The sequence below is a fragment of the Nannobrachium achirus genome (assembly GCF_963921795.1).
Source record: "Nannobrachium achirus genome assembly, chromosome: 11".
Lineage (NCBI taxonomy): Eukaryota > Metazoa > Chordata > Actinopteri > Myctophiformes > Myctophidae > Nannobrachium > Nannobrachium achirus.
This window is the reverse complement of record NC_137820.1, coordinates 50,366,965-50,384,059: the sequence shown is the minus strand read 5'-3', so window position 1 is coordinate 50,384,059 and position 17,095 is coordinate 50,366,965. Positions and strand designations below refer to the sequence as shown.

The 17,095-nt window shown below is 43.7% G+C and overlaps 1 protein-coding gene across 1 annotated transcript in view; it reads left to right on the top strand.

The window, feature by feature from the left end:
- The window catches only part of cpne2 (copine II), a gene marked incomplete at both ends in the record, with an annotated part of 63,839 nt that overhangs the window by 32,884 nt on the left and 13,860 nt on the right, over positions 1-17,095 (top strand). Inside the window, 3 exons of the mRNA XM_080736639.1 lie at positions 498-552; positions 3,444-3,495; positions 7,314-7,447. Coding sequence (XP_080592765.1) covers positions 498-552; positions 3,444-3,495; positions 7,314-7,447 — 241 coding nt within the window. The remainder of the gene's footprint in view (positions 1-497; positions 553-3,443; positions 3,496-7,313; positions 7,448-17,095) is intronic.

The following is a 17,095-nucleotide window of genomic DNA, read 5'->3' as shown; positions in this document are numbered from 1 at the left end:
TAATATGTCCATCTTTGTTGTAGTTTATATTGTTAGTGGAACTCTTTGTATGTATTTCATAGAAAGTGAGAAAGAGCTCCTGCTTATCATTGCCTTTAGATCAGTGTTTCCCAAACAGTGGGTGTGCCTTTTGTAATTTCCTAATTCTTTTTTTAATTATTATTTCAAAAGATTAAAAACATATATGATTTTATGATAAAAAAAAAGAAGTAGTGAAAATATTCAGAACACATCACATCGCAACGTGTTGTGAGCTTATAGAACGTCTATTTTCACGTCTCGGGAAGACATCAAATTTCTCTTTTGGGTGTGGAGCTGAAATATTTAGCTCTCTTACAGTCATTACTTTACCAACTGTTGCTCCCTAATGTGTGTGAAATGAATAAACAGTACAGTATCTCATTGCGGAACAAAATGTAACACCATTGTTTTTGTTTACTGTTACTGACAAATGGTCAAACTAACCTTCCAATCTGTTGCCATGGTTTCCTCCTCAGCGACAAAATGTTTCCTGCTCTGGGATTTGGAGCCCAACTCCCGCCAGACTGGAAGGTGTGTGTAATATGTGTGTGTGCATATATATGTGTGTGTGTGTGTGTGTGTGTGTGTGTGTGTGTGTGTGTGTGTGTGTGTGTGTGTGTCTGTGTGTGCGTGTGTGCGTGTGTGCGTGTGTGTGTGTGTGTGTGTGTGTGTGTGTGTGCGTGTGTGTGCGTGTGTGTGTGTGTGTGTGTGTGTGTGTGTGTGTAAATAGCCGATCTACATGGCCATGGTTACCATGCAGATATGCTATTATGACAATTGTTATCTGTGGAACCGAGTCAAACTAAATGTAATACCTCAACTCCTATTCAAGTGCTTGTCAGGGTGGGCGGTCCCAGTTCAAGTGTGATTTCTTTTGGCCTGAAAAGGTTGAGAACCAGTGATATAGAGAGTGAAAGAGAGGTGTCATGTGTCATTTGTATGCATGAGAGACGTGTAAAAGAAGTGTTTAGTGGTATCGCGGGTGTGCTCATACTCACAAGTATGCATTGGACATGAACATTCACACACACAAACCCTTGCACAATCAAGTGCACACAGATATAGTTTACATATTGATATTATACATGCATATTCACATGATTACGCAACTGTCAACCCATCTGTGTTGCCATGGTACTGAGCTGATGAAAAGGACAAAGGAGAGAGAGAAAGACAGAAAGAGAGAAGGGATGCGGGAATGGTGGAGAAAAATAAAAGAGAGAAAAATTCAGAGAGGGAGATAGGCAGAAAATGGACAGATGATTCCTTCCTGTAGTGTAATTATAACAAGAGCCTATCAGTGCTGGGAGAGGAAGTGAGACAAGAGGAATGAGAGAGAGACAGATATACACACGCACACGCACACACACACACACACACACACACACACACACACACACACACACACACACACACACACACACACAGTAGTTTCAGGGATCAGAATGGGTGAGATTAGGCTATTTAAGCTTTGCACTGCAACGGCAGATGACAACGGCAACCGGAAATGATCAGCGCTCGATAGATCAACCTGCCGCCGTCGCGGCCGTCTCTACTACGGCAGAGTCTACCTTTCAACGCCTGCTGCGTGGTCGTGTCGCCATGGGAACCAAAGCGTTCAGCGAAAGGGGTGGGACCCTGTCGCAGACGGCTGGTTGCTTAAAGCTTTTGACCGCTACGGCGATTACGTCATAACAGCCGTAGTCCCGCCTCACGTCGCCGTAGTAAAAACGTGCACCTTAAATGTCCTAATATCCTGTGGTACAGGAGGCCACTGGAACCTTCCTTTGGTGTTGAAAATATAGAATGAAATCGGCCAGATCTTCTCGCAGTGCTTTTCACACACGAGCAAAACCTCTACGAGCAGCCCGATCTTGCGGCAGATCGCCGTTTTTGACGGCGAGCGCCAAAAATGCTCGGCGACAGCACAATCGGCTCAAAAAGTCGGGCAGTGTGTTCAAGCAGCCGATTTCCGTGTTATCCTCCCTTGGGATGGATCTGTTATCACCCCTGTCATGCCTTGGCCAAGGCTCAGTAGTCGGACTACCAACTACCAGGAGCTGGTAGATCCGTTATCGCCCATAGACTTGTCATTGCAATGCGCATGCGCCAACGCACGTTCACAGGAACAATGTACTGGTCGCTCCCTCAGTGAGAATCGGACTGAGCTAACCAGGCAGCTGGCGGACTAATTTCTTTTGGCTTGGTTTTACACATGACTCGGTAACGGAACGTGACGCGGCGTTGAAAAATACTATGCCTAACCCTAAACCTAACCCTAACCCTAACCTTAACCCTAAACCTAACCCTAACCCTAACCCTAACTCTAACCTCAGTAAAACTATGGCTAAACCTAATGCAAAAAAAAAATGTCGGAGCAGCGCATCCATCTCAGTAGCGTCCTCAGTAAGAACGCATGGCTAGAATTCCCAACCCTGTAGTCTCGAATCCCAGCGTGACTTCTTTTTTCCCCTCGTGTGTTGGCGCATGCGCATTGCAATGACAAGACCAAGGCTGATATTAAGGCTGATATTGGGACTACCCAGCTCCTGGTAGTTTGTAGTCTGACTACTGAGCCTTGGCTAAGGTATGACAATATTGATAACAGTCCCATCCCAAGGATATGATAACGCATGTATCAGGTGGTTCAAGCCGATTCGATTTCTAATTAGAACATAATGTAGGGCTAATTAAGGTATGTTTCTGTCTAATGAAAACATATTATTTCTAATTACAAACCCATTATTTCTTATTATGGCTTTATTCTGTCTTATTTGTATTGTAAATTAGGGTGGGACTGAAATGGGCATATTGCAACAACAAATTTGACCCTGGTGGGGTTGTACACTGTAAGTAGGAGCCGATCTCCTGTTCCTGTACTGCTATGCCTGATAACATGCTGCAATCCAACCGTTGATTGATTGATTGAATACTTTATTAGCAGTTTGCAGAAAGAAAGCACAGGAAAGTACAGTTCAATACAAGGTCTGCTAAGAGGATTCAAACCAAAGAAAGCGTGTTTCCTTTGGGGTCTTTTGAACTCAATTCATCAAAAATGCTGAGCAGATGCTGAGCGCCAAGCAGGGAGAAAGTGGGTACCATGTTTATTGTCTATGACTCTGCCGGACACTCATTTAACCACCAGGGCACTGAGCTGGTTGATTGACAGTATGTCAATAAAGTTATCTGAACATGCACCGGATAGGACACTAGATGTGCCACTTTATCTATTGTAGTTCGGGCACTGTTGCAATTACCTCTCTCTTGGGAGAGATGTACAGATTGTTGTTGCAGATTGTTGTAAAAACTCTGCTACATTTGAATGGATCCTCTGATAAATATGGGGAGGGGATGTGCAGTATGTATGCAGATGGATGGCTGAGGATGGAGTGAACAGTGTTCTGTATTTCTTTCGTTTTCAGGTGTCCCATGAATTTGCCATCAACTTCAACCCCACCAACCCTTTTTGTTTAGGTGAGCTTCCTTTGCAGTAATTTCCTGGGGAATGTTGACGCAAAAAATGGATAAAAGGTTGCTGGGTAGGGGTGTAACGATATAGTAATTTGCAATGATCTACTATATCGTTATGCATCTATCGTATCGTTTTGCCTTTGTATTGTACCGGTATTGTTTTACAATGCAGATAATCGGTATCGAATCGTTTTGCAGTGCAAATGATTGATTGTATGGAAACTAAGTATTTGTGCCTTGTATTTAGCAATTTTAAGAAGGAAGAAGGAAAAAAGAGGAGTTTAATTACTTTTCCACATTGATGAATGTGTGTAATCTCTGTGTTCATATCAAGGTGCGGGTTTCTCCATATTTGTTGAAATATAATGTCCATGTATTTGCTAGAGAATCACAGTGTTTACTTATTTATATCCATAGTAATAGATTTTTCCCAAACATGCACTATTAACACGTTTCACATAGATTTAACGTCTTTGCTAAATAGTTACTGTATCGATTTTAAATAATTGAATCGAATCGTATCGTACCGCCATGAATGAACCAATATCGTAAACCATGTATCGTGATGTGTATCGTATAGTTGTTAAAATGTATTGTTACACCCCTAGTGCTGGGCCACTGACAGTATGGGCAGAAACCCTTTCATAGAGGGGAAGGAGCTCACCCAGGGGCACACGTCAATAGTGTACCCAACGCCCCCTGGGTCACCAAGAATTTTACCTGGTTGAATTTTACTGTTTTGAATGAGAACTTTTTTTTATTCACTGGACCAGTGCCGGTCTAGGAACCAAGCAAGTTTGGCCCATATATGGAGTTATATTTTGGTATAAAAGGAGGTACATATAATGTATATATTATGAAGGTATATATAGGGTTTTTCGGATTTATCAATATATTTTGGAGATCCGCTAATCTGACTTTCCATAGCGCATCACTCCGCACACTTGAAAAGTCTCCATTATGGAAACCTCTGTGAGCTTGTGATGTCAGAACATGACATTATCAGTGACATTAGCACAGAATAGTCTCTATATATGGGCATGTTACGTTTGGTTCATTCACAGGGGAATTATCAACTTCATTATCTTGTAATAATAATAGTTGTGTGTTCCGTGTTAATAAACTCCTGACACAACAATTAAAACTAGGAAGATGCAATTGGAAATTGCACGTGTGGTTGCTGTGACGTGAGTCACACTTGCAAATGAATTCCGTCTTACCATTTGAATTTTCCCCATTCAAGTCAATGGGGAAAATGTATTCACTAATACATTAATGGCCATATGTGGAGATTTCTGATGTCATCAATATTAAGCCCATACTTAAGAATGCCCATATATGGACATGTGGTCTATGATGTCAGACATCTATTTTGTCAAATTTCAGTCATCTCCATATTTGGGAAAAGACAGCATTTTCCCATTCAAGTCAATGGAGAAAAATAATTCATGAATACATTTATATAAATTAAACTGTATATAACGCATATCTTAGTAAAATGCACCCCTGCGTGTCCCAATGAAGCCGGTCGATTTGCCTTACTAATGGCCCAAGTGCGTGCAAAACTGTGTGAGGAGTAGCATGGCATGTAGCAACTCATAATGTAATAACGGCTCATAATGTAATAACGGCTCATAATGTAATAAGAAAAATGTAATAAAAACTCATAATGTAATAATCAGCTCATAATGTAATAAAAAAACGAGCGCATAACGTAATAATGGATTTTTCAATAATGTAATAATGTAATAATGTGTTACATTAAGAACCTCCACATAGGAGGCTCATAATGTAATAAAACTTCATAATGTAATAATGTATTTTTTATTACATTATGAGCTGATTATTACATTATGAGCTTTTATTACATTTTAATTATTACATTATGCGCTTGTTTTTATTACATTATGAGCTGATTATTACATTATGAGTTTTTATTACATGTTTTTATTACATTATGAGCCCTCATTACATTATGAGTTGCTACACACCTTGCCAACTTTGTTGATGAAGAATGGAGCAACTATCTGCTAAACATGCTGCAAATTAATACATATGGGGATCATTTAGCTGTACAAAGAGCATCCACAATGTTCAACATACAGTTCGTGATTGTATCGGCACTGGGTGTTAATGCAACATCGATAATATCCCCATGTGGTCAGTATGACAGTCTGCCATTGCTAGTTCCGGGCCACTTTGCCGAAGGTCATGGGGATGATTATGTAAGCCTTGATGGACCAGTCACACACTCAAAGAGTCCACGAAGCAGAGGATGGCGCACCACTTCGATCTGTCCCTCACTTTGGCCCTAAGTCTAGCCTTCACTCTGGCCCTGACTCGGTACCTCACTCTGGCCCTGACTCGGTCCCTCACTCTGAGTCTGGCCCTAAATCTGGCCCTCACTCTCGCCGTAAGGCCCTCACTCTGGCCCTGACCCGGTACCTCACTCTGGCCCTAAGTCTGGACAGATCGAAGTGGTGCGCTCTTTGAATCAAGTGTGTGACTGGTCCATCAAGGCTTACATAATGGTCCCCATGACCTTCGGCAGGGGTTGACACTAAGGTCTAATAGGCACTTGCCCGTCGGGCAAGTACAGGTCATGTTCTCCTTGCCCAAAGGTCATGTACACTTGCGCAACACTCGTCCATTATAAAATGATAGGTAAGATTTTAATTACCACTCAATTTAACTCGATAACAATTTTTAATCATACCTCAATACCTCCAAATAGGTAGTTATGATTGCTATGGTTTCACACTTTGTCATTTTATATATTTTTTTATGGCCACGTTCAGGTGTTTACACAGATATCTTGTGTCGTGTTTATAGACGGTCGTGTCCCCTCTCAAATGAGCACTTGCCCGGTCGGGCAACCTGAAAGCAAACTTCACCTGCCCCAAAGTTATATTTACCGGGGGCAGGTGGGCAAGCCTTAGTGTCAATGCCTGTTTGGCAAAGTGGCCCGGAACTAGCAATGGCAGACTGTCGTCATACTGACCACATGGGGATATTATCGATGTTGCATCAACACCCAATGTCGATACAATCACAAACTGTATGTTGAACATTGTGGATGCTCTTTGTACAGTTAAATGATCCCCATATATATATTCATTTGCTGCATGTTTAGCAGATAGTTGCTCCATTCTTCATCAACAAAGTTGGCAGGGTGTGTAGCAACTCATAATGTAGTAGGGGCTTATAATGTAATAAAAACATGTAATAAAAACTCATAATGTAATAATCAGCTCATAATGTAATAAAAAAACAAGCGCATAATGTAATAATTAAAATGTAATAAAAGCTCATAATGTAATAATCAGCTCATAATGTAATAAAAATACGTTATTACATTATGAAGTTTTATTACATTATGAGCCTCCTATGTAGAAGTTCTTAATGTAACACATTATTACATTATTACATTATTGAAAAATCCATTATTACGTTATGCGCTCGTTTTTTTATTACATTATGAGCTGATTATTACATTATGAGTTTTTATTACATTTTTCTTATTACATTATGAGCCCTTATTACATTATGAGCCGTTATTACATTATGAGTTGCTACATGGCAAAATAAGGTTTATCTGAGGTGGATGGAAAGGATAAAGATGGAGTACTAATAGTGTGGTTGCCCTGCAGGGGGAACCAGACTAACAACAAAAAAAAAACCATTTCTGGCTAAGTATTACCATGACTCAACAAAAGAAAATGACCCTGGTTTGTAAGGACCATCATTGTATTGAGACTTTTAACAAACAGGAGTTGTATTTATAACAATAAATGTGTGTTCTGCCTGTGTGTCTCCTGTAGGTGTGGAAGGTATAGCCGAGGCGTACTCTACCTGCCTGCCTCACATCCGTTTCTACGGTCCTACCAACTTTGCTCCCATCATCAACCATGTGGCGCGCTTTGCCTCGCAGGCCCTGCAGCAGGAAAGGGCAGCTGTAAGTGACAATGTTGGCCTACTGTATATTACCTGCTACCAGACAATTGGACTCGAGTCATGATGACTCGAGCCGAGTCTGACTCGAGTCACCTATTTGACGACTTGTGACTTGACTCGGACATTAAGGGCAAAAACTTGAGACTCGACTTGACTTGGAAGACAATGACTCCCGACTCGACTCGACTTGAGACACGCTGACTCGCACGACTTGCCGCTACGCCACTCACCAAAGCAGCTTGTGAACGCCACGCTATAGGTTCACACTTTTATTGATTGATTGATTTGATTGATTGGAGACAGGCATGTAAGCGAGAGCACAAGCACTATGATCAGACTGGGCACCGACCACACACACACACAGACACAGCACGAATGGCTACTGCTGTGCTGCCCCCCAGCCTGATACAGCCACTGCCGGTTCTGCTGCTGCAGTTCCAAAAGTTGTGCAGTTTGCATATAAAAACTTCCACTCCGATGGTAAACAGAGGATCGCTCAATGCAAGATATGCAACACTAAACTCAAAGACAAAGAGGGAACGACGTCAAACTTTGTCCGCCACTTGAAGACGGCGCATGAAGAGAAGTGAAACCAAACATAAGAACATAACTGTTCTGCCCTCAGTTTGAGTTCATGCTTTAAGTTCATGTTAGAAACTTAAGTTTACATTGCTTGTGTGTTTATTTTGTAGTAATCCAATGATGTGCTTTTATTTTGAAATGCTAAGGTTAGCAGACTCTTATTCTGACATGTCAGTAGTGGTTTAGCAGTGCATGCTGGGAAGAAGAAGCTCAGTAACTCAGTAGACTCCATTATACAACAAGCTGACAAGCACATGATGGCAGTGTTTTCTGTATCTTGAATCTTTATGAACCTTCGAAAGCAATGGCTGTAAGTTTGGACATGATTCACTTTCTGTACACTGTTTTGATTTGTTTATGAGCGAATTCATGTAGATAATTCATGTTTGTTAAGAAATATGATGTTAATGGAAACTTGTAGATCGGCTACTTTTCAGAGACTAGCATTTCATTACATGTAGCTGTGTTTATATTTCATATTAGCATGTATTAGCCAGCTTAAATTCATAGAGTGATATTTTGATGATAGCTAAGACATTTCTTTGTCTTTGTTTTTCTGTTTGCTACAGTTTTACACGATTTTCACCTGTAACTCTGAAGATTGCAATTATTAAAAGGAGCAAGGCGCTCGCTTCCTGGCTCGTGAAAACCGAGTTTGGCTGTCTGTTTAACCTCGTTAACATACTGGAAGTATACAACACGTTGTGGGAACAGAACAGTAAAAAGCCATACCATCAGTGGGTGTAAAGAAAATACAAGGACACAGCCATGAGTTCCAAATCTAAAAACAATGCTAAAGATGACAAGGCTGAATCAGGATCAAAGTTTTCACTCAAGACAAGGTCAAAGGCAGCCTCTAATAAAACCTCGTCTTCTACAAAGGCTTCCGTCATTGAGAAGGCTGCCATAGCCAGAGCCTCAGCTGAAGCAATCCATACCAAGGTTGCCTATGTTAAAGAACAGCAGAAGATAAAAAAGCAACAGGCTCAACTAGACCTGGAAAAAGCTACACTAGATGCAAATAAAGCTACACTCGAGGCAGATTTGGAGGTTTTGGAAATTGAAGGGGAGGCAGCAGCTGCTAAAACAAAAGCTGAGGTGTTAGAGGAAGCGGCAGGTTGGGTGGATGAAGATGCACCAAGTGCAAAAAGTAAAGTCCCATCACAAGTGGTCAAACAAAGAACAGCGGACTATGTGCAATATCAAACACAGCTCCGTGCTCAAGATTTTGCTTTGCCACTGCACAAGGAAATGTTAAATCCTCATGATAAAAATCCCAACCCACAGATTCCAGCCGGGGACATGAAGAAAAGCCCCACACACATTTTCAAACCCTCAATTTATGAGCGTGCTCAGACATTGGATCGCACGTTTATCCCAGGGCCATCAGTTAACCCACACAAACAATATGATGACCCTAGCCCTCGAAAATATGATCGGTCTCCTCCTAAAAAATATTATACTCCTCGACAGTACTTTGATCACATTGAGCGTTCTTCGCAAGAATCCAACCCCTTTCAAATGGAAGATTTTGCAAAATTCCTCGCACGTAGAGAGCTAGTGACTACTGGTCTCTCAAAATTTGATGATACACCAGAAAGTTATAGAGCATGGGAGTCCTCATTCCTCAATGCAACACGGGGCTTAGGCCTTACTTATAGCGAAGAATTGGACCTCCTAGTAAAGTGGCTCGGTAAAGAGTCATCAGAGCATGTTAAAAGGATCCGTTCTGTATATGTCACCAATCCCAAAGCTGCCCTCCAGTTGTCTTGGCAGAGACTTCAAGAATGCTATGCTACACCTGAAATAGTAGAAAATGCTCTGTTTAAAAGACTGGATAACTTCCCACGTCTGTCTGCAAGAGACAACGTCAAACTGAGAGAACTCAGTGATCTTCTCCTGGAGGTGCTAGCAGCTAAGAACGAAGGACATCTTCCCGGCCTCAACTATCTTGATACTCCTCGCGGGATAAAGCCAATAGTAGAGAAGTTGCCTCCGGGCCTACAGGAGAAATGGCTCAGCACCGGTTCTCGCTACAAGGAAGAACAAGAAGTAATCTTTCCGCCCTTCTCATTCTTTGTTGACTTTATCTATGGCCAGGCTAAGGCCAGAAATGACCCAAGCTTTGTCCTGTCAACCAGCAGCCAGCCTTACAACAAAAGTGAGAGACCTCCACCAAGACAAAGTGGATTCAAGTCTGCTGTATCCGTGCATAAGACGGATGTTTCTGCAACTGCTGACGCAGATAACACAGGTGCAGCAGAGACTGAGAAGAAAGACAGTGATCCTGCTCGATACTGCCCTGTGCACAATAAGCCACATCCTCTGGCTAAATGTAGAGCCTTTAAATTGAAACCGTTTCAAGAACGAAAGGATATCCTGAAAGAAAACAAGCGCTGCTATAAGTGCTGCTCTCCAAACCACCTGGCTAAGAACTGTCAGGTAACGTTGAAATGTGATGAATGCCAGAGTGACAGACACTGCTCTGCTATGCATCCTAGCACCTCCCAGCCTCAGCCTAATTCTGCATCACCCACACCAGAAGCAGATGCAGAATCACAAGACGGCAACCAACTCGAGGTGACGGCACGGTGCACCAAGGTCTGTGGTCAAGGTAGCCCTGCTCGGTCCTGTGCAAAGGTGTGCTTAGCTCGGGTCTTCCCTAGAGGCCAACCAGAGTGCTCCGTCAAGGTATACGTCATACTTGATGATCAGAGCAACCGCTCTCTGGCCCGCTCTGAGTTTTTCCAACTATTTAGGATTGAAGGCAGCCTGTCACCATATCTGATGAGGACATGTGCTGGCACAACAGAGATGACAGGAAGGAAAGCTGTAGGCTTTCAAATCCAAGCAGTCAACGGAGGCGAATGCCTGGATCTCCCACCTCTCATTGAGTGCAATGAAATCATGGCCAATAAATCAGAAATACCAACACCAGACGTGGCGCTTGCACATGCCCACTTAAAGCATCTTGCTCCGTGCATCCCCAAGTTAGACCCTGACGCTCAGATGATGATCCTGCTGGGGAGAGACATGATACGGGTGCACAAGGTGAGAGAACAAGTCAATGGTCCCCATGATTCACCCTTTGCTCAGCGCCTCGACTTGGGCTGGGTAATTGTTGGTGAGGTGTGCATCGACAATGCTCACAAGCCGACTCTAAGTGTCTTCAGAACCCAAGTCCTGCAGAATGGACGTCCATCTCTCCTCACTCCTTGTCCAAACAACATCAGTGTTAAGGAGAAACCAAGCTACGGCGGGGAGCACAAGCATGACCTTCCCAAGCGCCCATCAAAGCCCATGCCAGCTGGAGACGAGCTAGGGCATGCAGTATTTGAACGTACAGCTCACGATAACAAGTACGCCATGTCATTCGAGGATGAAACCTTCTTGGAGATTATGGATCAAGAGGTTCATCAGGATGAACTGAACAATTGGGTGGCTCCACTGCCATTCAAGTCACCTCGTCCCCTGCTCCCAATCAACAGAGAGCAAGCGTTGTCCCGCCTCAGTTCCCTAAGACGCACTCTGAACAAAAACTCTGTGATGAAAGAGCAGTTTGCAGCCTTCATGGACAAGTTGTTTGAGAACAAGCATGCAGAGAAGGCACCACCTGTCCAAGAAGAGAATGAGTGCTGGTACCTGCCCATTTTCGGGGTCTACCATCCCCAGAAGCCGGGGCAGATACGCGTTGTGTTTGACTCAAGTGCCCAACAGCATGGTGTCTCCCTCAATTCAGTGTTGCTGACAGGTCCTGACCTAAATAACACACTGCTAGGGGTCTTAGTGCGGTTCAGGAAGGAACCCATCGCAGTCACAGCTGACATTCGTCAAATGTTTTACGGATTCCTGGTGAGAGACGACCACAGGGACTACTTGAGATTCCTATGGCATAAGGATAACGACCTCTCCAAGGAGGTAGAAGAGTACCGCATGCGGGTGCATGTTTTCGGCAACAGCCCGTCTCCGGCGGTAGCTATTTATGGTCTGCGGAGAGCTGCTCAGAAAGGTGAGCCTAAGTACGGCGCCGACACACAGCACTTCGTTGAGAGGCATTTCTACGTGGATGATGGTCTCATATCGCTTCCAACAGAGTCCGCAGCTATAGACCTCATGAAGCGTACTTGTGCATCACTTGCAGAGTCGAACCTGAAACTGCACAAAATCGCCTCAAACAGCATTACCGTCATGCAAGCCTTCGAACCAGAAGAACTGGCCTCAAACATCAAAGACTTGGGTCTTGACGATGAGACTCTGCCTGCTCAAAGGAGTCTGGGTTTGTGCTGGGACATAAGCACAGATACCTTCACCTTCAAAGTAGCTGTGACTGACAAGCCTTACACCCGCCGGGGAGTGCTATCTGTCGTCAATAGCATCTTCGACCCCTTGGGATTCGCAGCACCAGTGACAATCAGAGGCAGATTGTTGTTGCGAGAGCTCTCCAGTGGAGTCCAAGATTGGGATGCCCTTCTTCCGGATGATAAAATGCCCACATGGGAAGCGTGGAAATCATCACTGCAAGAGCTAAGCAGCCTCCAAGTACCCCGCTGCTATCTACCAATGTCCCTCTCAAGATCTACATACACAGAGCTGTGTCTCTTTTGCGATGCCTCAAGCTGGGCCATAGGGGCAGTAGCTTATTTACGATCTGTCACTGAAGAGGGTCATTGTGAAGTTGGATTCGTGCTTGGAAAAGCAAAGCTATCACCACAGCCAGAGCCTACAATACCCCGTCTCGAGCTATGTGGAGCTGTCCTTGCGGTCGAGATGGCGGACGTAATCCTGGATGAACTGGACCACAAGCCAGATGCTGTGAAGTTCTATTGTGACAGCAAGGTGGTCCTAGGATACATCTGCAATGACACAAAACGCTTCTTTGTGTACGTGCATAATCGTGTGCAGCGTATACGCCAGACGACATCACCTGATCAGTGGCACTATATTCCTTCGGAACAAAACCCAGCTGATCTGGCTACCAGGTCTGTACCTGCATCGCAGCTCATGGATACTATGTGGTTCAAGGGACCTGACTTCCTTCGCAAGTCTACAGAGCCTAAAGTGCACAAGCCCTTTGAACTGATAGACCCTGAAGTCGACGTGGAAGTCAAACCACAAGTAACCGCTCTCTCTACCCATGTTGAAGCCAGAGGGCTCAAATCTGAACGTTTCCAGCGCTTTTCAACATGGGAATCCTTGTTAAGAGCTGTCTCCTACCTGATTCACCAGGCACGTTCCTACAAGGCGGATTCTACAGATGCATCACAGCACACATGTAAGGGATGGCATCAATGCAGCAAACCGCGCACTCCAGAGGAACTTGCAGCTGCAAAGAGACTCATCCTTGAGTTTGTTCAAAGAGACACCTATCCAGACGAGTATGCTGCTCTTCAAGCAAATAAAGAAGTCTCTAGTTCAAGTTCGATCTTGAACCTTGATCCCTACATCAGCGATGGTCTACTGAGAGTCGGAGGACGTCTCAGACACGCTTCCATTGAACCAGATGTAAAGAACCCAATCATCCTCTCAAAGCAAAACCATGTGACCAAATTGCTTGTGAAGCACCATCACATGGAAGTGAAGCATCAGGGACGACTATTCACAGAAGGAGCCATCAGAGCGGCTGGTCTGTGGATTGTGGCCGGCAAGAGGCTGATTGGCTCTATCCTCCATCACTGTGTGATATGCCGCAAGCTCAGGGGGAAGCTAGAAATACAGAAGATGGCTGACCTCCCCCCAGAGCGGCTTGACACATCTCCACCTTTCACTTACGTCGGTCTAGACGTGTTCGGACCGTGGACAGTGGTCACTCGACGCACCCGCGGAGGTGCAACTCACAATAAAAGGTGGGCCATTCTGTTCACATGCATGAGTACCAGAGGAGTACACATTGAGCTAATAGAGTCAATGGACACAAGCAGCTGCATCAACGCCTTGCGAAGATTCTTTGCAGTCAGAGGCCCAGCAAAGCAACTCTGGTCAGACAGGGGGACCAACTTTGTTGCTGCCAGTTCAGAACTCGGCATGGCACGTCCTGATGATGAACAGACCAGCATCTTGAGGTATCTCCATAGCAATGGCTGCACGTGGAAGTTTAATCCCCCACATGCGTCCCACATGGGAGGAGTGTGGGAACGCATGATTGGTGTAACACGAAGGATCTTAGACTCCATGCTCTTGCAAGACAAGCATACTCGCCTGACACATGAAGTACTTTCTACGCTGATGGCGGAGGTATCTGCGATAGTCAACGCAAGACCACTGGTTCCCGTCTCATCAGATCCCGCAGCACCTATCCTGCTTTCTCCTGCCATGCTCTTGACCCAAAAGCCAAGCTTGGCTGCTCCACCAGGAGACTTCACTGGAAAAGATCTCCTGAAATACCAGTGGAGACAAGTGCAAGCACTTGCAAACGAATTCTGGAGCCGATGGAGAAATGAGTACATCAGCACTCTGCATTCAAGACGCAAGTGGCACAAGGCACAACGCAACCTGCAAACCGGAGACGTTGTGCTGCTTAAACAAAGTCAAGCACCAAGGAATGAATGGCCAATGGCTTTGGTCACGTCAACCTTTCCAGGAACCGATGGAAGGGTCCGCAAAGTTGAAGTGAGGACATCATCCCAGGGCACCTCAAAGACTTACCTGAGGCCCATCTCTGATGTCATCATCCTCCTAGAAAAGGACTGAGATAAGAAATTGTAGTGGCATCAGTAATGCCAGGCGGGGAGTGTTCTGCCCTCAGTTTGAGTTCATGCTTTAAGTTCATGTTAGAAACTTAAGTTTACATTGCTTGTGTGTTTATTTTGTAGTAATCCAATGATGTGCTTTTATTTTGAAATGCTAAGGTTAGCAGACTCTTATTCTGACATGTCAGTAGTGGTTTAGCAGTGCATGCTGGGAAGAAGAAGCTCAGTAACTCAGTAGACTCCATTATACAACAAGCTGACAAGCACATGATGGCAGTGTTTTCTGTATCTTGAATCTTTATGAACCTTCGAAAGCAATGGCTGTAAGTTTGGACATGATTCACTTTCTGTACACTGTTTTGATTTGTTTATGAGCGAATTCATGTAGATAATTCATGTTTGTTAAGAAATATGATGTTAATGGAAACTTGTAGATCGGCTACTTTTCAGAGACTAGCATTTCATTACATGTAGCTGTGTTTATATTTCATATTAGCATGTATTAGCCAGCTTAAATTCATAGAGTGATATTTTGATGATAGCTAAGACATTTCTTTGTCTTTGTTTTTCTGTTTGCTACAGTTTTACACGATTTTCACCTGTAACTCTGAAGATTGCAATTATTAAAAGGAGCAAGGCGCTCGCTTCCTGGCTCGTGAAAACCGAGTTTGGCTGTCTGTTTAACCTCGTTAACATACTGGAAGTATACAACACGTTGTGGGAACAGAACAATAACATTATTAGAAGTGTGTGCGCGTGTGCATGTGTGTGTTGGTGATATACTGTCGGTCGTACATTTTTTGAACATTAATAATAAGACAACAATGTCACTCACCACTGTCACGAACGTTGATCTATGACTGCATAAATAATATCCAATTATCCATCATGGTAGCAAGCCTCCGTCTTCCAACACTTTATCACTTTTCATAACATACATCCAGTCGTCAGCAGGGTTAAGAACTTCACTAAATAACTCCCACGCAAAAGCTTTATTCCTTCTCATTTAGCCTCCGCCAAGTTTTGCTTAGCTAGAGTTGAATTTAGTCCACTCCACTCCGTTATATTCCAGTTTGTCGCTGGAGCGTGTCGCTGTTACTACATGTCATCTTTTCGACACCTGACTCTATGGTCGAAATAATGTCCGTTCGGAAAAGTGAGATTACCCCGACCCCGTATCCTTTTGGAACATGGTGGGACCCCAAACAAATACACGTGTAGTGGAGTATAGGCAGCTAAATTTGTGCCTGATGAGAAATGACATTAATATACAGTACTACTAGTACAAAACAAAGCATGCACGTTAAGATTATTGTGTCTTGTTTGTTTTTGTTTTTAAAGCAATAGGCCTGTAGCAGTATTAAATAAATTTAAATAAATGTTGCAAAATGTTGAAAATAAACATTTGTCAAACATGACATTTCTTTAATGGAGTGTAGCCTTTGCCATCTACCTAGGTTCTAAATGATCAGAAATGTAATGGATAAATGAATAGCTTTTAAGCTGTATACTACTGGTTTAATTCATGCAGAGTTGCAGACTAATCTGCATGGTATTTTTTGACATTTACTTTAGGAAGAAAGGTTTCTCTCTTAAGAGAGATAAGATATAAACCTGAGATATAACCTGTGACTCGACTTGAAAAGCGTGTGACTTTGTGACTTGACTCGACGCGACTTGACTCGATGCGACTTGACATGACAACCTTGTGACTCGACTCGACTTGACTTGACATAACCTTGTGACTCGACTTGACTTGCCCACAACAGAAAAAACTTGAGACTTGCTTGAGACTTGCGACCAAATGACTTGCTACTCGACTTGGACTCGGATCAGAGGGACTTGTACAATTGTCTGCCTGCTACACACATGAGTCACTCTGCATCTCTGCTGTCCTCTGTCAACCACTCATTCTGTCTTCTGCATGCTTGCTTTAAACAGTGGTGCTTTGGGGTTTTCTTTTCAGGGCGGACGGTCATTTATTGACGTCACAACACGTGCATGCGCGCCTTTAGATGTGTGCGTGCGCCTACATGTGTGCATGGAACAAATAGAAAATACTGCAATGCAGACAGTCACTCTATGGCTGCAGTAGAGAAACTAAAAGTTTGCTTTGAACGAATCTCATCTATCACAGTAATGGAGCCAGGTAGCCTGACACACGCACAATGCACATCAATGCACACAATCTACATTAGGTGTTAAGTAGCCTATCCATATGAATAGGGTGGCCTTTGGACTTGAATCCAGGGGGGGATGCGCAAGCCCACCACTCACTGCATGGCTGGTAAACCTGTTATGCAAATTAGCCTATAACTCTATGGTTCTAGCACTGTTCCGTGCCGTCCTTGCCGTGCATGTGGTGGGATATATATTGGCCA